At 35.7% G+C, this 22086-nt stretch overlaps 2 protein-coding genes across 3 annotated transcripts; one reads left to right on the top strand and one right to left on the bottom strand.

The window, feature by feature from the left end:
• Positions 1–858: 858 nt before the first annotated feature.
• On the bottom strand, positions 859–19503 carry LOC142349228 (uncharacterized). Of its 2 annotated transcripts, none has more exons than XM_075400653.1 (2): positions 19365–19503; positions 859–2799 (listed from the first exon to the last, which is right to left on the bottom strand). In XM_075400653.1, the coding sequence occupies exon 2, from the start codon at positions 2774–2776 to the stop codon at positions 1232–1234; it is 1545 nt and encodes a 514-aa protein (XP_075256768.1). In that variant the 5' UTR covers positions 2777–2799; positions 19365–19503; the 3' UTR covers positions 859–1231. The 2 variants fall into 2 exon arrangements, with proteins under 2 accessions (XP_075256768.1, XP_075256767.1); XM_075400652.1 differs by lacking the exon at positions 19365–19503 and adding an exon at positions 2994–3084.
• On the top strand, positions 8545–14472 carry LOC142349126 (uncharacterized). Its single transcript, XM_075400540.1, has one exon. It carries the CDS (start codon positions 8545–8547, stop codon positions 14470–14472), a length of 5928 nt encoding a protein of 1975 aa, XP_075256655.1.
• Positions 19504–22086: the final 2583 nt, after the last annotated feature.

The raw sequence follows: 22086 nt of genomic DNA on the forward strand, positions 1-22086 counted from the left end.
TGATAAGAATAAATAATTCCCTCAAAGGAGGGGGGAAATGTTTGGATAATAATTCGGCATAAACCGAATAATTCCTTCAAAAGCGGGAAATGGAGGGGGAATAGGTTTGGATAATAATTCGGCCGGAAGGGAGCTGTCCCTGCATGTAAAAGGTTGGGTTGTCCTATCCCATGCAAAAGGTTGGGTTGTCATAGCGCATGTATCGGGTTGGGTTGTCCTTCCCAATGCAAAAGGTAGGGTTGTCCTCAGGACAACACTATCTCTTACATGGGATGACAACCCCCCCCCCCCGATCTTCCATGGTGTATACGTTACTACTGGTATGTTTAAGAATTCAACAGAAAAAAAACAGTTTTCCAATATTTTGAATATCAAAAGTCGTTTTTTATTGCTTCGAACGGCAAAATCCTCCTCATCTGACAGCACTAATGTCTGGACTAAAACTAAAACGGGAGCAGAGTTTAAAAGTTTTTTCCGAGAGCAATGCACATAAAGTAACTACTGCGTATAAAAACATTGTTATTGTTGATGATGCTTCATTTGATGAATTGAAATTAAAACAAAGTCAATTATGAGAAAAAGCAATTACTATATCCAAATTCTGTGCAAGAGATTCAACGAAAATGATTCTCGCAACACAAAAACTGTCGCATGTATCACACTTCTCAGAGCAGAATTGTAGAATCCCGGGTTGAATTTTTCCGCCCAAAATGATGTAAGAGTGGGGCTGCAATGGGAGGATTTTTTAGGAAAATGCAGCTCAAAACTCTTACGTCTTTTTGGGCTGCATTGGGCTTCCAAGGGGGGTAAAATGGTGTAAGAGTGAGGGGGTAAAAGACAAATTAACCCCCCACGACACATGATACCCAAGTTAAGACACTGTACAAATTCTTTTTTGTTTCCTGTATTTTTAGAGCTTTTTGAACTCTTTTTTTGTTTACTCATTTGAACCAAACTAATGCAACCAAATTATCATTTGATACAAAGATCATTTTTGTGAAACATGCATGTTTCAAAAGCTTTCAATTGCTCCTCAATCAAAATGCAATTGTCTTCAATTATTTTCAATCATTCTCGTGCTGAAAGTTTTGTATGAAATATGACGAAAGAGTTGAATGTTGGTAATACTTAGATGTATGAAAATTGTAAGCAAAGCGTTGAAAAATTTAATATTTTTTGGAATCACATTTGAAAAACATTTATTGTTTACTTATACTCTTATCGTTCTTGTTTATACTCTTGTAACTTTGAATAGATGAGGATATTGAGTATCTGCGGGATTAGCTGCTTTAGTTATTGAAAAATTGTAATAGTTAACTCTGACAGTAACAGTTGATTGATTGTTCCAGTTGTGTTTCACAGGACTTCTAAATTGCAAGTTTTGAATGCGGTACACAGTATAAAAAGAAGTGCCATCTGCAGAGAAAATGAAGAGAGCACGACTGTAACCATTGTATGATACACAACTGATGTGTTCAATGTCAGGAATTGTGAATCGAGTATGTTTGTGACTACTAATGTCTGCCACTATCACAGTGTTGTCAGATGAGATAAAGAATAGCCAATTGTAGTGATAAGGCTGTCCCATTCTAACAGATGGAATTGATTCACACTGAACAGTGAAAGAAGCATTGTGTGTGAACCTAATCGCTCCTCCTTCCCAGTATGACCAATATGGTTGAGTTTGATTATTTTGATTGTAATAAGGCCACAAGAAATGAGTTTTATTCGGATATGGAACATTGGAAAGTGTCATATTTGCTTCTGAGGGATTAAAAACATAGGCTGAGTTGTTGCTCGTCAGAATAAGTATTTTCAAAATATTAGAATAGTCGAGAACAGAGAAGCAGTGAGTAACTTCTTCATTGAGCACTTGGGTCTTACGGTCTGTATATGAGAGGCTGCCAGAATCATCAATCACAGCATCTTCTACAAAAATTTTTCCTTTTTCAAGAGAAGTTCTGTAGCCAGTGCCAACTAAATTCCAACAGAAAAAGGATGCTTCAATGAGAACAGATTTTAAATCTGCTATAAGTGAGTCCTGAAATTGTTTTACCTTTGCAACAACGCAACCAACGTCACATGAATATACATCTGCCTTTTCTTTCTTCATTTTGTCACTCGCAATTCGCAGCTGTTTCATTTCTTTGTCAATTTCTCTGAATTCATTCACTAAATGGTCGTTTGGTACAGAGAGTAAGTCACGCAGTTTCTGCTGTATCTCGACTACGTCATTAACAGCCTTCAAATGCTCCTTCATTATGTTACAATTGTCATCAATTGTTTTCAATACTTCTTCTTTTAGTTTTTCAAGTTCGGCCACAGCCGTTTCACGAAGAGTTTTCTGTTTCTTTTCATGCTTCTCAATTTTCTGTACAATTTCTTTTTTTGCAGAGTTCATTAATTTTTCTTCGTATTCAAACTCGCTCAAAGATTCAAACACTTTTGTCTTTATCTCCGCTGCTTTTTCATCCAAGGATCCAAACTTATGCTCACTGTGTTTGGACATGCACCCCCAACAAAATGCCAACTCGCAAGTGCGACAAAATTCAAGTTGCAACATTTTATGCATCTTGCAAATCAGTGGTTTTAATCCTTTCTGATTCTTGACTTCATGATTGCACTGAAGATGCCATCCAATGCAAATTCTGCAAATGCGCTTTTTATCGAACGGAGTTTCATCAGTTTTATCATGAGAGCTGCTGCAGTAGAAAAAATCGTTTGATTCATTTGTACAAATGTCACAGGTGTTACTGTTTCCATTCTTATCACTCATGATGATGTTTGCAAGCGCGTGGCCTAAAATCAATAAAAGGGGAAAAAATAGGAGTAGGACTAAATTGTGAGAGTAGAAATTGGTGTTTAATCGGTGCTCTTCTTTATTGTCAATTATGCTGATTATTTTAGTCAATTATGCTTCATAGTCAATTATGCTGGTTATAGGAAAAATCCCAATATTAGAAGGACAACAAAGAACGAGTTTGCAACCTTACCTTGAAAAACTAAAAGAGCCACTATAATACAATTTTCGTTGCGCATACGTTTTTAGAACAGTTAAAATCAAATTTAGAGCCTTGGTCTTAAATTCAACCAGCCAAAACTAATTGAAATTTGCAACGACTTATTAATAACATTTTAAGTGAAAAATACGCCTCAATTGACATGAATTCTTGTCTCACATTATTTGGTTAAGCTGGTAAATAACGAGAACTATACAAATATTGTTAATGGTGGAATTTATTTTGTATCATCAAGAACGTTGTGACGAAACCGAAGAATGATCACTTTACGCAAATTTAATGCATATTTTTTTGCTAAACTCCGGACTACTTTTATAATGGACTACGTTAACAGTGGAAAAAAATTATGAATGAAAAAAAGTTCAATTTTCAAATACAAAAAACTTCACCGAACCGGAAAATTTTATCAAAAACAGAAAGTTATCTCCAGATCGCAGTAACCATCGTACATTTTCTTCGACATTTCATATGAAAAAACTAAAAAAGTTTGTTTTTTCTTAAGATGTTGATAAACAAAACCCGCTTTTTATTGGTCTGATAGTCCATTTCTCCATTATCTGATCACTATCAAAACTAATTGCTGCATCAAATATAGAACGAAATTAAAAAGATAAATTAAAAAGAATGGCAAATAACTCCTGGGCATAAAAACAGTTATTGACAAGGTAGTTTTTTATTTTATATAAAACAAAGAGGCTCCGTATTGTGCGTTTGCGCACAATGTTCCGACCCCGCCCATCTATATTTTTCACTTAATTGCCTACCAAGTGTGGATGAGATTTAGAAAAATAACATATCAACATACCGTTCAACAAACTATTAAACGAATTAAACACTCTAATTAAATACTTTTATAGGGCTGATGAGACCTCTGAGTACCATAATATGACTACCGGAAAAGACGACGATAAAAATCAAATAATTACAAATATTAATTACGATGAAAACTTGTCAATTTTTTGAAAACCATTAACAAACAAACCAAAATGGCTGCAGTTGAAACTTAAAATAAAGAAGATTAAACTCTAATTCATTAGAGAACAATATCGGATTTTTCCTCGGTGCGACTTTGTAAAAACGAACAAAAGGGCAAAGTTTAATAAGACGTTTCTGCTTTTTTGAAGAAAATTAATGTCAAACTGATTAGAAACATTATGCATGAAATGAAATCTGTGAGAGGTTCTTTTATACGTCCATAGTGAGCAAATGAGAACATTATCCAGGATATGTCATACGACTACTAAAAAGAAGACAAATACGGGCAAAAATAAACAAATTGCACCAGAAAATTTGCTCGAAAACAACATCCCAGCTAATTAAACATGAAGCTGTTCAAAAACATTAAAAATTTTTGATTCGGTTATTTTTCAATTGACCAGAGGACCGCCCATTGTTGTGATACTGTGAAAAGAAATTAAAAACCTACAAAAATGAACAAATATGCAAAAATCACGAGTATTTTCCGAAAACTGCTTAAACCAAAAGAAAAAAGACAATTAAAGAAAAATAAAACCATTATGAAGAGCAAAGTGTAGTTCAATAGATAAGATATGTGACTACAATTCGATAGAGATGATAAGCTACATGCTATTAGAATGAAAATTGTTAAACCTCAGAAATCCTATGTCTTTTTTAAAAAATCAAATATTTCCAAATATTTCAAAATGACGTCAAAAAATTGAAAAGCATCTAAATTTCAGAAAATTCTTCTAAAACAAATTGTCTAAGCCCTGAAGACATCAGTCAAAACGTTTAACCAACAGAAAAATCTTATTTGACCCAACAAACATTAAGAAGACATCTCAATAATGAAGCTAAGTTACGAAAATTATACAACATTGTATAATACGAAAAAAACGCATTAAAAGAGTAATTTGAAGAATGCTTTCAGGTTTTTTGAAAAAAATTCATTTGAAAGGCAATAAAATCAATAGCTAGAAACTGATATCAGTTATTATACCTCTTTAAAAATCTATAGTTGGCGACTGAGACTTTTAGTTACAAAATATTTGCCATACGGCAACAAAAATTAACTGCAAATCATGGCAAAAAAAAATAAAAAACTCGAACCAATTCGGCAAGAGATCGATGTCGCAGCCCTTAAAACCATATGTTAAGTAAACAAAAATTGTGTTTAAGTACAATTTTGTGAAAATTGTTATCAGTTAAATTGTTAAGTAATGTGACAATTTACCAAAGAAACAAAAACAACGGCAAAAAAGCTTTTTTGCACAAAAATCACGAAGTTTTGTATAAAAACTCGTAGTAACAAAACCAAGAAACCGTTTTTCTGACACAACCCGCCACAAAAATAATTTCTCTTCTATAGGAAAGAAAATTTGACCTGTATTTATCGAGACTAAGCTAAAAGTTGACAGAAACAATAAAAAATATAGACAAGTTCAAAAATCACTGAAATTTCCTTAAAACAAATACATTCAATGACATAAGAGACATAGGTAACAACCTGATGCATGATACAAGCTCACTTACACCCCTTAATTGCGCCATTTGGACCTTTTATTGGATAGAATTAGAAACCAGAGTGCGAAAAGAATAACGATTGAAGGCAAAACACAAGAATTCAGTTAAAGTTTACTAAAACTCTTTTTCAAAGCCATAAAAAACATTAGGTTCTCTGAAAAAAAACTATGTCTATATTCGGCCTCATTTTTTCATTAATGGGAGCCATCATTAATGGAGCTATCATAATGAAAAAATTGTCTGTAAATAACATTAAGAAAACAAGCAAAATATTTTGAAATTAGAGAGCACTAAAAAAAAATTAAGAATTTTTGATTGAAAGAATCCATGATATTATCAAAACGTATCTCTGTTTTTGTTGTTTTTGTTGCGCCTCCAAATAAGCGCCCAAGTGTTCCAATTGTTTGCGATATAGACAAATTTTTCACTTGAATTCAAAAAAAACATTGATGCATTTTGTGAAATTATCGAGTTAAATTTATAAAATAAGGAAAAAATTTTAACTCCAGAAGGCTTTTACTGGGCGCCGATTTTCAACTAGGTCTCTTTTGGAGTTTAGAGAGATTGTGTCAGCGGTTTCTAGGTCTCCACTTTCGGCAAACTTAAACAAAGTGAACAAAAGAAATCATGTTTTGTCCGGTTTTTGATGAAAAAAGACTGAATTTTATAAATTTTATCAAAATTTTTGGCCAAAGAAACTTAAATCGAGCAATTCAGCAGCGCTCTTCTGTCTCCAACGGTAACAAAAGCACTCTGCAGTTAAAAATTTCAATTTATCTTAAATGATTTTTGCAAAATTGTGCCAAGTTTTAGCAAAAATTACTGAAAATGTGAACAAAAACTGTCAAAAATTCACAAAATTTTAAACATTGAGACTCCCTGTTACAGACAAACTTTAAAAAGATCTTTTTTAACTCCATTTTCTAGGAGGTACGTGCTTTTTAATGATACGACTCACAACTCTCTACGATGAATATATCGATCGGCCAAAATTGTCTGAACAAAAAAATTTATTTCAGTTTATAGTTCCTCCCTCCCCACTAAAGGGGGGTCGGTACAATTAAAACAAAAGTCAAAAAATTCTCAGTAATTTTACTACCAAGGTTGAGGTGTCAATTAAAAGTGAGAAAAATAAAAACGAACAATGGTCAATTGCGTTTTTAATACAAGGTCGAATAGTCCCGTAGAGTCTGCTTTCATAGCCTTTTAAAATATAAATCTGTTTTAAATGGGCATATATAAATTATCCCAGCTACCTGTCAAAACTTAATCTGGTTGTGTGAAATAATCTCGAATATCGTACGTTGCTTTCTATGCTAACGATTATCATGGTTGATTATTGTCTGAATGGGTCTGAAAATTTTTAAAAATGAGCTGAAACCTTAAAAACGAGCTTACAATGAGCTGAAAGCTTAAAACAAAAAAAAGAGTAAGTAACGAGCCGAAACTTTTAAAACGAGGAAGCAACAAGCAGGAAGCTTAAAAACGAGTAAATAACCAGCAACACTGCTTAAAGCGAACTTCAAACCTTAAAGCGAAATTTTAAAAAATGAGCAAAAATTTGTAATGAGCTCAGGCTGACCGTTAGCAACCGTTAGCGAGTGTAAAATAGGCAATTTCCAAAAGATCACACACTTGCGAGGTCTAAATTTTAGGTTGGCAAAAAAAATTTTTTGTATGACTACAACGTTTTCATAAATACGGTATCACTGAAAGAAAAAAATAGTTTCCGATTTTTTGCTCACTAATTTTTTGAAACAGTTTATTTGCTCTTTGTTTTAGCCCATTTCCTGGTTTGTCTAAAAATTTTTAATAAATTACAACTTTTGTTGCGGTCAAAACTAATATTTTAAATTTTTTATATCAAATTATTAGATCGTTTTATGATGAGTATATAGCTATGCCCTCTACCGGCAATTCTCAGTTGCTAGAGCGACGGAATTGGGTCAAGTTCGATCAATGTTGAATTTTATATTAGAAATAATGTAAAAACATACTAAAATGTTGGAAAAAATAATATTTAACCTTGGTGCAAGACCGTCAAGGTCACTGGTGTATATTTCTCATATGTATTCTCATTCCCTTATGCGGTGCTTTCAGTTTCAATAGTTTTCATCTCAAGCTCACAACTTTTGTTTCCGATAGTCGGGTGACCTTGAAAAAGTGCTGTACTTTTGAAGTGCTCTAGCTCCTAGGGACTTGGATTTAGGACCCTGAAAGGGGGGGTTGGGCATACTTTTCACTTGATACCCTAACCATTGGTGCTAGTCTCGATGCTCATTTCGTTCATCGACTTTGCAACTTTACCCTGAATGGCTGATTTTCCCTTTTTCGAATTCCATCTAGTTTTTGCCATATAATTATATGATCAATTAGTTGCGTTGTGTCAATACGCTTTCTAAATGTCACGAGCAATGCCAAGAGTATGACAGCTTTTGATATGTGGGCGAAATCATACTTTCCATTTCAGTTATGAACAAACTTTAGTTAATATTTGAATAATACACTAAGTTTTCCTGTTTTAAACATTGTTAAGATGTCAAATGTTGTGTCAGAAATGTTTTACGTTAGTTTTTGATGAACCTTCAAATATCACGCCATATTGCTATGTTTAACGCTCAACTCCTCTACATAATCATTGTCTTAATATGGTTAATTTCATATTTACTTAATAATTTGCTATGTAAAAAGATTAAATTCCTGAACAGAATACTCCTTTCAACTGTAAATGTCAGTTATGTAATGTTTAATTACCACTCGTAAATGTCATCTGGTGAACATATTTCTAGCAGAGCGAGCATTAGTGTAATTGGAGTCAAGTTGTATGACTTTTGAGTTACGAAATTCAAGTTATTTTTTAAAGTTTTGCAGAAAATCCTAAGGAAATTACAGTCAAGAAAAGTTTCTAAAGCTTTAAACGAACCAGAACGTGCGTAAAGGTATTTTTAGTTTTTCACTACTAATATCAGCCGTAACATTAATGGTCCGTATTCTCCCCGGACATTTAAAAAGATAATATTTGTTGTTATTTATTATCAAAATGTTCAAGAAGTCGACAAAATCTCGGAAGGTTGCCATGAAGTGGATGCCTTCTTCATCAGAACAACAAGCATCTTCCCACCAAAAAATCATCATTCCATTCAGACGTGGCCGTCAAGAGCACTCTTTGGACTTGGTTAATTTGAATCAGAAGTATGACCAACTCAGAAGAAGAAGAGAAGAGTTAATACGATTGTTGAAAGGAAACTATCGTCTTGCTCGAGCTAGATCTGAAGTTGACGCATACTTCGAAGAAGAAGACAAGTTACTCAATCAGCTGAGTAAAGTAGAGGCCAAACACGGTGGGACTGGTTGCTCTGAGGTAACAGAGAAATGTATTGACTACAGAAGTCGTCTAACGGATCACAAATGCTACATTTTGAATCTTTTCGATCTAAAAGCAGCAGCATCAGAAAACAGAATTGTTTCGTTTGGAGAAGTTTCAGTCTCCACATTCACTACATTGGCAGAAGATGCTCCAAATGCAGCAGTTCTAACGGACAGTACTCCTCAGGACAATGGCGTAAACCTTGTGAGCAGTGGCTCACAGAAAGAGAAAAGCGACAGTCCGACTCAAAACACAAGTCAAGTGGGTAAATCTGGTAATTACTCATTGGAGAACAAGCTTGCAAGAGAGGAGGAGAAGAGATTGCTAAAGCTCCAGAAAGTTGAAGAAAGACAGGAGAAGGCCAAAAAGAAGGCCAACATCGAGTCCAAAAAGCTTCAAATGGAGTTTGAAAGAAAGCAAAGAGAGCACGAAGAACGGATGAGACAAGTTGAGGAAAAACTTCATTTTCGCTTGATGGAAGCTGAATTAGAAAGTTCTTCTGGAGAGACTTCTGACAAATCTAAACAATCAAGTGAAACAGAGATTGATGACGAATTTTCCCCGAAAGAACTTCACGAGGAATACGATGAGTACGCAGAAAACCTCAAAGTTCAACTGCCAGAAGTGGAGCGTCCATCAAGTTCTTTTTTAAAAACAGATAGTTATTCGAGTCGTTTAACAAAGTATCGACAGCAGTACAGTTCAGGAGAAGATGTCGAAAATACATTTGAGCAGCAAACAAGAATTCAAAGTACACCTCTGGGAAGCAGAGATAGACGATTTTCACCTGATAGATACGCCTTCTCAAATTCATTCTTGTCTCCAAGGGACAACGGTAATGATATATTTTCACAACCAACCAACAATGGTAACAGAAGTTTGCCAAAATTAAAATTGCGCGAATTTGATGGTAATCCATTGGATTGGCCTGAATGGAGTGGAATGTTTCTGTCTACAATACACAGCAGCAGTATTAGTCGAGACGAGAAAATGAGCCATTTGAAGACATTGCTTGTTGGAAAAGCAAAACGAGCTGTCAATGGAATGGGCTACTCTGGAACAATGTACGATCAGGCTTGGAACACACTGCAAAGAAAGTTTGGCCAGCCTCATCACATTGTCTCTTCACAACTTGCCAAAATTCAGAACTTCCCACAGGTTAGATATAGCGACTTATCATCCTTGATAGAGTTTGTTGATACGGTATCAACGTTTGTGAACATTCTACAGCAATTTGGGTACTCGAACGACTTGTTTTCTTCTAGTAACCTTGATATTGCGGTCAGTAAGTTGCCGTTAGATACAAAGCGTCGATGGTTTGCCTTTATAGAGGCCCCAACCAAAGCAAGACGAATACCAAACCTGGTCGAGTTTAATAATTGGTTGCAAGAAGAAGCGCAAGTTCATGAGCGATTGTTTCATTGTGCGCCTACATTGTCAAAAATCGAAACACAAATGACAAAGTTTGGTAAGAAACCTGATTTCAAGAAAAGTCCAAAGCCCAGCGAGTCAACCTTCAGTTCAAATGACGATAAAACTCGGACCGAAAACAAATGTCCTATCGAAGGTTCAAATCATAGGGTCTGGAACTGCGATAAGTTCAAGAACATGAAAATAGATGAACGATACAATGTCGTTAAAGAAATGAAGCTATGTTTTTGTTGTCTTGCTGATAACCATGCAGCAAAAGACTGTCCAAGGAAAAAAAATTGTGGCGTTGATGGCTGTGAGAAAACCCACAACAAGTTGCTTCACTACAAGAAAAGGTCGGAAAACTTGAAACCCATTAACAAGACAGAAGTGACTAATTTAACCAGCAATGTGGAGTCAATAAGAGGTTTAATGCAAATAGCACGTGTCAGAATCTTCGGAGATGAAGGACAATTCGAAGACACTCTTGCTGTTTGTGACACGGGGTCCACTCAGACGTGGGTGGATGAAGACTTGTTAGAAAAGCTTGAATTACGTGGAGAACCAGTGTCGTTAAATGTTACTGGAATTCACGGCACACAAATTACTACATGCAGAGCGGTTCAGGCTACAATTGGGCCGGCTAACTGTATGCAGGACAAAAGAAAGCTACTCACAATTCACAGTCAAAAGAACTTGGAAATTGGAACAAGCGTTTACAATGTCCAGGAGATGAAAGTGAAGTATCCCTACTTGAAGTGTGTGGGTTTCAAGCAGATCGATTTGAAGAAAGTTGCGATCATTCTAGGCCAGAATGCTTATGAACTGATTCGACTCGTCGAATACAAAAATGGCGGTGAGAACAAACCGTGGGCTATTAAGTTACCACTTGGATGGACAGTCAGTGGTCCAGTTCCAATTAATCAGCTAAAACTCAGCGCAGCGTGTCATGTAGCCAACAATGACTACATGAAACTAGCTGAAGTTGTCAAGAAGTGGTGGGATATGGAGTCCTACGGAACACTTAAAGTTGCCGACAGGAGAACACAAGAAGACAAACTAGCCACCGAGATTCTTAACTCAACGATCAAATTCAACGGTGAACGATATGAAGTTGGTTTATTATGGAACGGTGAACAAGCAGCTTTATCCAACAACTTTTCATCAGCATTGGGACAACTTCGAGGGTTGCAGCGTCGATTACAGACAGACGAATTACTTAAAGTTAAATATACAGAAACAATTAACTCAGATCTTAGTAAAGGATATATCTCAATTCTTTCTAGCAGCGACTTGGCAGCAACAATCAATCAACAAGTCTGGTATGTACCACATCACCCAGTTTTGAATCCTCACAAACCCGACAAAGTGAGAAGAGTATGTAACGCAGCCAGCAAATTTCGCGGGACAAGTCTCAACGACATGCTTTTAGCAGGTCCGGATTTGCTAGCAAGTCTGATGGGAATCTTGGCACGATTCCGAGAGAACCGATATGCTTTGAGTGCCGACATTGAAGAAATGTTCCTTCAAGTTGAAGTCAAACCCGAAGATCGAAAGTTTCTACGGTTTCTATGTTCAGGTGAAAATGATCAATTAGTAACGTATCAGTACAATAGACATATATTTGGCGCTAAATCGTCTCCAACTTGTGCAAACTTTGCGCTACAAAGATGTGCAACGGACAATGCTGAAAATTCAGATCGAGCTAGTTACATAGCGTGCCATAACTTCTATATGGATGATCTACTTGTCTCGCTGCAGAGTCGGGAAGAAGCTGCTGACGTCAAAGCAGAATTAATTGCTCTTTTAGCAAAAGGTGGTTTCAAACTAACTAAGTGGGCTACTAATTTTGATGAAGATGAAGTACATGACAAGGCCCTGACGATTCTTGGATTAGAATGGAACAATAAAACCGACACGCTGAAAGTATGCAGAGGTTTACAGTTTCAGCTTGAAAAATGTTGGACCCAGCGAAAAGTGCTATCAATTGTCTCTAGCGTTTTTGATCCTTTGGGATTTCTAGCTCCATTTGTTATCCGTGGAAGAATAATCCTGAAAGGCATATGGCAGACAAGAGGACAACAATGGGACTCATTTATCGACGAGAACCTCAGTGATCAATTCTCGGATTGGGTCGGAGAATTGAATGCGGGTGAAGTGTTTGAAGTCAGCAGATGGTATGAAACGTCGAGCGAAAACATTCGAAATGAGTTGCACGTTTTCGGTGATGCTTCAGAGGACGCATTTTGTGCGGTAGCATATCTTGTAACAGAAAATAATCAATCAGAGCGTAAAGTATCCTTTATCATGGGAAAAGCCAGAGTTGCACCTGTAAAGCATCATACAATTCCAAAACTTGAGCTCATGGCAGCATTAACCGGGAATCGACTGAAAGACACAATCATGAAGGAACACTCAATTCATTTCCATAAAGTTTTTATGTGGTCTGATTCTACAACAGTTTTACAGTGGATAAGATCGAGCAACGAGAAACAGCCTAATTTTGTTGCAAACAGAGTAGCAGAAATACTCGACACTTCAACTGTGGACGAATGGCACCACGTGGAAGGTGCTAAGAATCCAGCCGACCTTGGAACAAGAGGTCTCAGCTTCGATGACATAGCCAACAGTAATTGGATCAAGGGTCCAGATTGGCTGCTACAACCGATCTTGTTAAACGAAGATAATCAGCTTCCAGCCGAGCAGGATATTAATGTTCAAGTTTACGTGGCAAACGAAGTAATTGGTGTAGTTGATTGGAAACGATACAGCCAATACAACCGATTGAGGCGAACAATTGCTTGGATTTTATCGCTTGCCAGAAAGAACTCTGAAGTGCATTCACTACTGGAAGAAACTGCACAACTGATTTGGAAATTAGTTCAGCTGGAAGTCTATTCTAAAGAAATTGATGACTTGAAATCCGAGAAAACAGTTTCTTCAAACAGCAAAATTGTTTCCTTATCTCCATTCATTGATTCTAACGGTGTCCTGAGAGCAAAAGGACGACTGAGGAGAACTAATTTACCATTCGAGACAAAACACCCAGTTATTTTGCCTAGCAAACATAGAGCAGTCGAATTGTTTCTGAGCTATCAGCACAAAATTTTTCATCACGAAGGGGTGGAGTATATTCGGAACGAAGTACAGAAGAAATTTTGGATATTTGGATTAAGAAGCGCGCTGAGAGCAGTGAAACACAATTGTGTAACATGTCGACTGTTTACTAGCGGTAAAACTCCACAGATGAGTGATTTACCGACAGACCGAGTGACGAATAATGTCCGACCATTCACAAATACCGGTGTCGATTATTTCGGACCGTTTGAAGTAAAGATATTCAGACGTACAATGAAGAAATGGGTGTGTCTCTTTACCTGCTTGAGTGTTAGAGCTGTTCATCTGGAACTGGTTGACAGTTTGGACACTGAAGCTTGCATTGGTGCTGTTCATAGGTTCATTGCAAGAAGAGGTCAACCTCAGTCAATAATCTCTGACAATGGAACAAATTTTGTTGGAGCGGCTAGAGAGTTCAAGGAAGCCTTCCAGGAGCTCAGGAAAGACGAAATAGCAAGTAGACTGGCAGAGGAGAGCATCAAGTGGACCTTCAACCCACCTGCAGCTCCACACTTTGGAGGTGTATGGGAACGTCTTGTGAAATCTTGCAAGAAAGCTTTGTACAATGTTCTCGGCAAACAGAGCTTAACTGAAGACAGACTTCGCACAGTACTCTGTGTAGTTGAGCAGTTAATGAACAACCGACCACTTACGGATGTTATTGGAGATGTCACCGATTTACAGCTACTGACACCAAACCACTTTCTGATAGGTCAAATTAGCATTAATTGGCCAAATGCGTTGTTTTCGGGAACTACTGCGAGTTACAGAAAGCTGTTCAGAGGTCAACATAGCACCCTGGTTGCCGTATGGAACCGTTGGATGTCTGAGTATTTGCCAAGCCTACAGCAGAGGACGAAGTGGGCCAAGGAGGAACTTATCGAGCCAAAAACTGGTGACCTGGTTTGGATAGTCGATAAGAATGTGCATCCATTCAACTTCCCGTTAGGAAGAATTCAAGAAGTTCATAAGAGTGACGACCAAATAGCCAGATCAGCGCTAGTAAAAACTGCAACGGGTAGCTACAAAAGACCTATTGTGAAGTTGATCACTGTAAATTGTGACCGCAAGTGATGTTATTTTTGGATTTGTGACCAAAAACTGGGCCGGCTATGTTGCGGTCAAAACTAATAATTTAAATTTTTTATATCAAATTATTACATCGTTTTATGATGAGTATATAGCTATGCCCTCTACCGGCAATTCTCAGTTGCTAGAGCGACGGAATTGGGTCAAGTTCGATCAATGTTGAATTTTATATTAGAAATAATGTAAAAACATACTAAAATGTTGGAAAAAATAATATTTAACCTTGGTGCAAGACCGTCAAGGTCACTGGTGTATATTTCTCATATGTATTCTCATTCCCTTATGCGGTGCTTTCAGTTTCAATAGTTTTCATCTCAAGGTCACAACTTTTGTTTCCGATAGTCGGGTGACCTTGAAAAAGTGCTGTACTTTTGAAGTGCTCTAGCTCCTAGGGACTTGGAATTAGGACCCTGAAAGGGGGGGTTGGGCATACTTTTCACTTGATACCCTAACCATTGGTGCTAGTCTCGATGCTCATTTCGTTCATCGACCTTGCAACTTTACCCTGAATGGCGGATTTTCCCTTTTTCGAATTCCATCTAGTTTTTGCCATATAATTATATGATCAATTAGTTGCGTTGTGTCAATACGCTTTCTAAATGTCACGAGCAATGCCAAGAGTATGACAGCTTTTGATATGTGGGCGAAATCATACTTTCCATTTCAGTTATGAACAAACTTTAGTTAATATTTGAATAATACACTAAGTTTTCCTGTTTTAAACATTGTTAAGATGTCAAATGTTGTGTCAGAAATGTTTTAAGTTAGTTTTTGATGAACCTTCAAATATCACGCCATATTGCTATGTTTAACGCTCAACTCGTCTACATAATCATTGTCTTAATATGGTTAATTTCATATTTACTTAATAATTTGCTATATAAAAAGATTAAATTCCTGAACAGAATACTCCCTTCAACTGTAAATGTCAGTTATGTAATGTTTAATTACCACTCGTAAATGTCATCTGGTGAACATATTTCTAGCAGAGCGAGCATTAGTGTAATTGGAGTCAAGTTATATGACTTTTGAGTTACGAAATTCAAGTTATTTTTTAAAGTTTTGCAGAAAATCCTAAGGAAATTACAGTCAAGAAAAGTTTCTAAAGCTTTAAACGAACCAGAACGTGCGTAAAGGTATTTTTAGTTTTTCACTACTAATATCAGCCGTAACAACTTTCATTTTATGAAAGTCTTAGGATTACAACCTTTCATAGACGACATAATAGGAAGTTGTAATTTTACAACTTTTTCAGTAATGAGGTCAACCCGAATTGTTACGCGTTAAATACTGATACCAAAAAAATGACCAATGCAGCACTACTTGAAGGCGAAAATTATGAAGTTTTGAGATTTGAAAGGCAATTTGGATGTCCAATCAAATCAGAAAGATGACTATGCTGAAGATAGACTTACAATTACTAATTCTATGCTGAATCTGAAACACGATGCAGAGGTATACCCCAAAATTTCCGCCTTGGTAAAATTGGCTCGAAAATTAGATACATACAATGAACCAAATTAGAAGACATCCTTTGTATCTTACTTTTCTTGAAAGGGGTTCCGACAATTTTGCGAAATAAAAGAACATTCGGTGCGAAAAATAGCGAACAATTGTTGCAGCACGTTTCCGCTCAATGTAGGTATCTATTATTCGCGCGGGTTTTGAGCATGCAATAAGCACTTTAATAAAGATTTAATTAAAACTTTCAAAGCTTTAAAGTGCTCTAAATACATAAAATCACAATAAAAGATTTTTTTTCCGAAAAATCCCTCGCACATCAAAGGCTTTGTATATCAATGTGGGACTGGCCGAGTTTAATAAGTAGTAATAAGTAGTAAAAAAGTACTATTAGTAATAATAAAGTAGTAATAAAGTACTAATAATAGTAGTAAATTAGGCTTAATTAAATAAGTTGTGATTAAGTTAGGCTTAATTTCGGATTATATGCGAAATCGAGCTACATTGCGTGCGAAAAATCGATACATAAATGGAGCAGTTGTGTGATACAACTCGCGCGAAAATTAGGTAATTATGTTTGTACTTCTAATTTGCTGCTAAATTTAGGACACTTTTGCGAACACGGGATACGATATTCCCTTCCATTTTGCCGATTTCTGCTAAAGTAGCTATTTTCCCCAATATTGTTCCACTTTCAATGTATTAACATAGTAAAAACAAAAACGAGATACAGGAATCGGGCATATCTGCCCGTGACAATTTGGGTATACCTCTGCATCGTAATGGCGTTGAAAAAAGTAACTATCACTGCAAAGCGCCCGCATCTCTTTGCAATGAATGCGGTAAAAGCGGTGAATTTTTGTGAGATTTGCAGTTTTTAGCGGTGAACTTTATTTTCACCGCTTAAGCGGTGAAAAAAACAATTCATCGCTAACAACAGCAAATCTTACGAAAATTCACCGCCAAAAATATACAGTGAATTTTAGCGGTGAATTTTTTTAAGATTTGCGATTCTTAGCGTTGAATTTTTTCTTTTTCACCGCATTGATCGCATTCAACGTCAGAAATCGCAATTCTTACGTTTTTTCACCGCATTCACCTCAAACCTTACATTTTTTAGCGATTTTTAGAGTTGACACCTCGACCCGGGAAATTTTAAAAAATGAGCAAAAATTTGTAATGAGCTCAGGCTGACCGTTAGCGACCGTTAGCGAGTGTAGAATAGGCAATTTCCGAAAGATCACACACTTGCGAAGTCTATATTTTAGGTTGGCAAAAAAATTTTTTTGTATGAAGTTCTATGACTACAACTTTTTCATAAATACGGTATCACTGAAAAATAATAATTTCCGATTTTTTGCTCACTAATTTTTTGAAACAGTTGATTTGCTCTTTGTTTTAGCCCATTTCCTGGTTTGTCTAAAAATTCAATGAATTACGAATTTCATTTTATGAAAGTCTTAGAATTACAACTTTTCATAGGCGACATGAAAGAAAGTTGTAATTTCACAACTTTTTCAATTATGAGGTCAACCTGGGTTGTTACGCGTTAAATACTGATACCAAAGAAATGACCAATTGAGTCCTACTTGAAGGAAAAAATTATGAAGTTTTGAGATTTGAAAGGCAATTTAAAAGTCCAATCAAATCAGAAATATGACTATGCTGAAGATAGACTTACAATTACTAATTCTATGCTGAATCTGAAACACGATGCAGAGGTATACCCCAAAATTTCCGCCTTGGTAAAATTGGCTCGAAAATTAGATACATACAATGAACCAAATTAGAAGACATCCTTTGTATCTTACTTTTCTCAAAAGGGGTTCCGACAATTTTGCGAAATAAAAGAACATTCGGTGCAAAAAGTAGCTAACAATTGTAGCAGCACGTTTCCGCTCAATGTAGGTATCTATTATTCGCGCGGGTTTTGAGCATGCAATAAGCACTTTAATAAAGATTTAATTAAAACTTTCAAAGCTTTAAAGTGCTCTAAATACATAAAATCACAATAAAAGATTTTTTTTCCGAAAAATCCCTCGCACATCAAAGGCTTTGTATATCAATGTGGGACTGGCCGAGTTTAATAAGTAGTAATAAGTAGTAAAAAAGTACTATAAGTAATAATAAAGTAGTAATAAAGTACTACTAATAGTAGTAAATTAGGCTTAATTAAATAAGTTGTGATTAAGTTAGGCTTAATTGCGGATTATATGCGAAATCGAGCTACATTGCGTGCGAAAAATCGATACATAAATGGAGCAGTTGTGTGATACAACTCGCGCGAAAATTAGGTAATTATGTTTGTACTTCTAATTTGCTGCTAAATTTAGGACACTTTTGCGAACACGGGATACGATATTCCCTTCCATTTTGCCGATTTCTGCTAAAGTAGCTATTTTCCCCAATATTGTTCCACTTTCAATGTATTAACATAGTAAAAACAAAAACGAGATACAGGAATCGGGCATATCTGCCCGTGACGATTTGGGTATACCTCTGCATCGTAATGGCGTTGAAAAAAGTAATTATTACTGCAAAGCGCCCGCATCTCTTTGCAATGAATGCGGTAAATGCGGTGAATTTTTGTGAGATTTGCAGTTTTTAGCGGTGAACTTTATTTTCACCGCTTAAGCGGTGAAAAAAACAATTCATCGCTAACAACAGCAAATCTTACGAAAATTCACCGCCAAAAATATACAGTGAATTTTAGCGGTGAATTTTTTTAAGATTTGCGATTCTTAGCGTTGAATTTTTTCTTTTTCACCGCATTGATCGCATTCAACGTCAGAAATCGCAATTCTTACGTTTTTTCACCGCATTCACCTCAAACCTTACATTTTTTAGCGATTTTTAGAGTTGACACCTCGACCCGGGAAATTTTAAAAAATGAGCAAAAATGCAAAAATTTGTAATGAGCTCAGGCTGACCGTTAGCGACCGTTAGCGAGTGTAGAATAGGCAATTTCCGAAAGATCACACACTTGCGAAGTCTATATTTTAGGTTGGCAAAAAAATTTTTTTGTATGAAGTTCTATGACTACAACTTTTTCATAAATACGGTATCACTGAAAAATAATAATTTCCGATTTTTTGCTCACTAATTTTTTGAAACAGTTTATTTGCTCTTTGTTTTAGCCCATTTCCTGGTTTGTCTAAAAATTCAATGAATTACGAATTTCATTTTATGAAAGTCTTAGGATTACAACTTTTCATAGGCGACATAAAAGAAAGTTGTAATTTCACAACTTTTTCAATTATGAGGTCAACCTGGGTTGTTACGCGTTAAATACTGAAACCAAAGAAATGACCAATTGAGTCCTACTTGAAGGAAAAAATTATGAAGTTTTGAGATTTGAAAGGCAATTTAAAAGTCCAATCAAATCAGAAACATGACTATGCTGAAGATAGACTTACAATTACTAATTCTATGCTGAATCTGAAACACCTCTTTTGAGCAAGCAAGCTAGCGCTCTCAGTTAAAAATGGTACGCACAAAGATTGAGCAAGAAATAATGCAATATGCTATAATAAGCTTCTTGAACTTCAAATATTTACTGAGTCAAATATTTAACTAAATTGCTTGGTTATATCGAAACGCACATGAGAAATAAACTATACAGTTGCGAATAAAGTTGTAAATTTCTGTGAACTGTGATGCGACATCAATATGTTAAATTCGACATTAGTTGTTATTAGGCGTTGTGTAAACCAAGCTTAGATCTATGATTCTATTTGTCAAATGCATTACCTTGGCCTTTTCTAGGGTAGACGAAGCAAACTTATGACATCTTAGATGAATCTATAGAGACTACATGTTTGCCTAAAACTAGCAAAACTGAGCAACATTACTAGAATAACCTCCGAAAGTAGCAAACTACTATAGAGTCAAACTAGTATGCACAGCTACACAGACACTTTTCTACGCTTGTCTTACGAAACTTTGAGAGCTCTACTTTTGTTCAGTTTATATGGTTGCAGTCCTGAATGAAACCAGAAATAAACAGCAAGTAGAAGTTAATTCTGAAGACCAATCGGGTAAATTTCAGCAGTTAAACTATTATTCTGCTTGCACAATTGACTCAGAAAGGAAAGGCTTATCAAATTAAAAGAGCAAATTTTATTCCCCGAAATTCAAATGAAAAACTCTGGCCCCATTTTGATTCAGTTTATATGGTCGAATTGTGAGCCAAAATCAGAAACAATTTATAGAAAACACAAAAACCAACGTATGTCTGAAAAATGAATTTGTAATGTTAACAGTTGAACTTTGATTAACTTTTGATTCTTGATGTCCGAAGGTAAGTATTTATAGGGTAAGTCCGAAGGTAAGTCCGAAGGTAGGTATAACTTAAAAAAGTATTTGATAAAACTTGTAAAAATTTTTTTATTTATGATGTTTTGTTACCAGCAGCTACCGGTACCAAAAGAAAATAATTTACAAAGAATGTGGCTAGCTATTCTTCTCTTCTTTTGACTCGCAATAGGGAGAGCGCATAAATTACGTGTAAATATGTTAGAGTATACAATCTAGTAAATAAGTTGTGATCATAACATAGAGCTCAGTAACATGGAGATGATAGCTCAGTATAAGAAAGCACAGTAAGACTCTCTCAGTGTGGACCATTTGGCTCAATAGAGAACACAGGACGGCAATCAATTCAGAGATTCTGGGGTCGCAACCCACAAAGGTCTCAAACTTTAAAAAATTTACTCTTATTATAGTGGTGTTGACATAGAATCAACATAATGAGCAAAGAATTGCACTAATAACGTAGTTTCCCTACGGAAATTGATCAGATTAAAATTAAGATCACTTCTAAAGAAAATAAATTATTGTTAAGTTCAGCGGTAAGGGCATTTCACAAAATTTTAATCCTTTTTCAATTATTTAATCTTTAATATTGCAAAAAAAATGAGGAATTACACTGCAAATAATCTGCTGCACAAAATCAGTGAAATCAATCACGGCAATTCCGCGGAATTTGCTTCCGCAATAAGTATTTTGCGGCGGAAAAGAGATGTAATTTTTCAACTTCCAGTGACTGAAATTTCCACAAAGAGAACCCTTTTTTCATCCTTAAAGTTAGTGATTGCATTTCACGAGCACAATGTACTGAGATAATGAAATCTGGCTACAAAAGTGAGACAGTTTACTCGCAAATTTTGGCACCGTTAGACGCTCGTGATGATCAACCTTGCAACGTTTATGTTGTATTCCCAGGTCAATTTTTGAAGATTGACCTCAAGTTGTTTCGATTTTAAGTTTTTTTTTGAAAAAAATGAGGAAAATTGCTCAAACATTTGACTTAATTGTCCTGACATCCAAGATAGCCGCTAAGTTCAGTCTATTATTACACAGCAACAAAAATTAAATTTTTCCTTTTTATTGCTTGATATTTGCAAAAGTGTTGCAAAGCTACATCTGTCAACTCCTGATGAACTAAAATATTAACTCATTAACCTAGTAATAGAATGCAAAAATGTAGAGAATTAAATATCTGTCTCTCTAAAGTCTCGGCAAAGTTATTGCAGAAAATATGAGAAACAATTTGCTAAAACGCTTCCCACCTGGCTTTTGGTTGCATGAAAAACAATTTTTGACTGCGTGAAATTTCTATTGAAAAAATTACGTATTGCAACTTGCATTGTAATGAAATAATTAAACAGCAGAGTAGTTTCATTCATGTGAAAAATGAGCTAGAAGGACGTTGGTTTGCGACATAAGGCATTCTTCTCAGAAGAGATAGAGAAAATTTTTTCACGATGGAAATCAGCAAACTTTCAAATTTGCTGATTTCCTGCCGGATTAATGTGTAAGCACTTTGTCCAAGATAATAATTGGCCTTGATCAAACAATTAAGCTGAAATAAGTTGTTAATGATTCAAACTAATGCGAATTACTAAGAACTATTGCTAAAGAGTTAGCCAAAACGGCGTTAAAGTTTACATCCTGCGGGACAATGCAATTTTTAGCAACAATGGTTGAAAAATCCTCAGCAAGAAGTGCTGGTCCAAATTTTTTTAGACGACTTAGAAGACAAGCAAGCAGAGAAACCTATTACTGTAAAACAAAAAGCGCACGAGTGAAAGTTAAATATTCTAGCGCCCTATCAATGCAAACAACGCTGGCCTCCCG

The sequence above is a fragment of the Convolutriloba macropyga genome, chromosome 11, assembly GCF_964194025.1.
Source record: "Convolutriloba macropyga chromosome 11, txConMacr16.3, whole genome shotgun sequence".
Taxonomy (NCBI): domain Eukaryota; kingdom Metazoa; phylum Xenacoelomorpha; order Acoela; family Convolutidae; genus Convolutriloba; species Convolutriloba macropyga.

Excerpts from the sequence above, each read along its gene's own strand:
- LOC142349228 (XM_075400652.1), bottom strand. The coding sequence starts at position 3,039 with ATGCGCAACGAAAATTGTATTATAGTGGCTCTTTTAGTTTTTCAAG. Across the intron at positions 2,800-2,993 it reads GGCTCTTTTAGTTTTTCAAG|GCCACGCGCTTGCAAACATC; the intron begins GTAAGGTTGCAA and ends TATTGATTTTAG.
- LOC142349126 (XM_075400540.1), top strand. The coding sequence starts at position 8,545 with ATGTTCAAGAAGTCGACAAAATCTCGGAAGGTTGCCATGAAGTGGATG.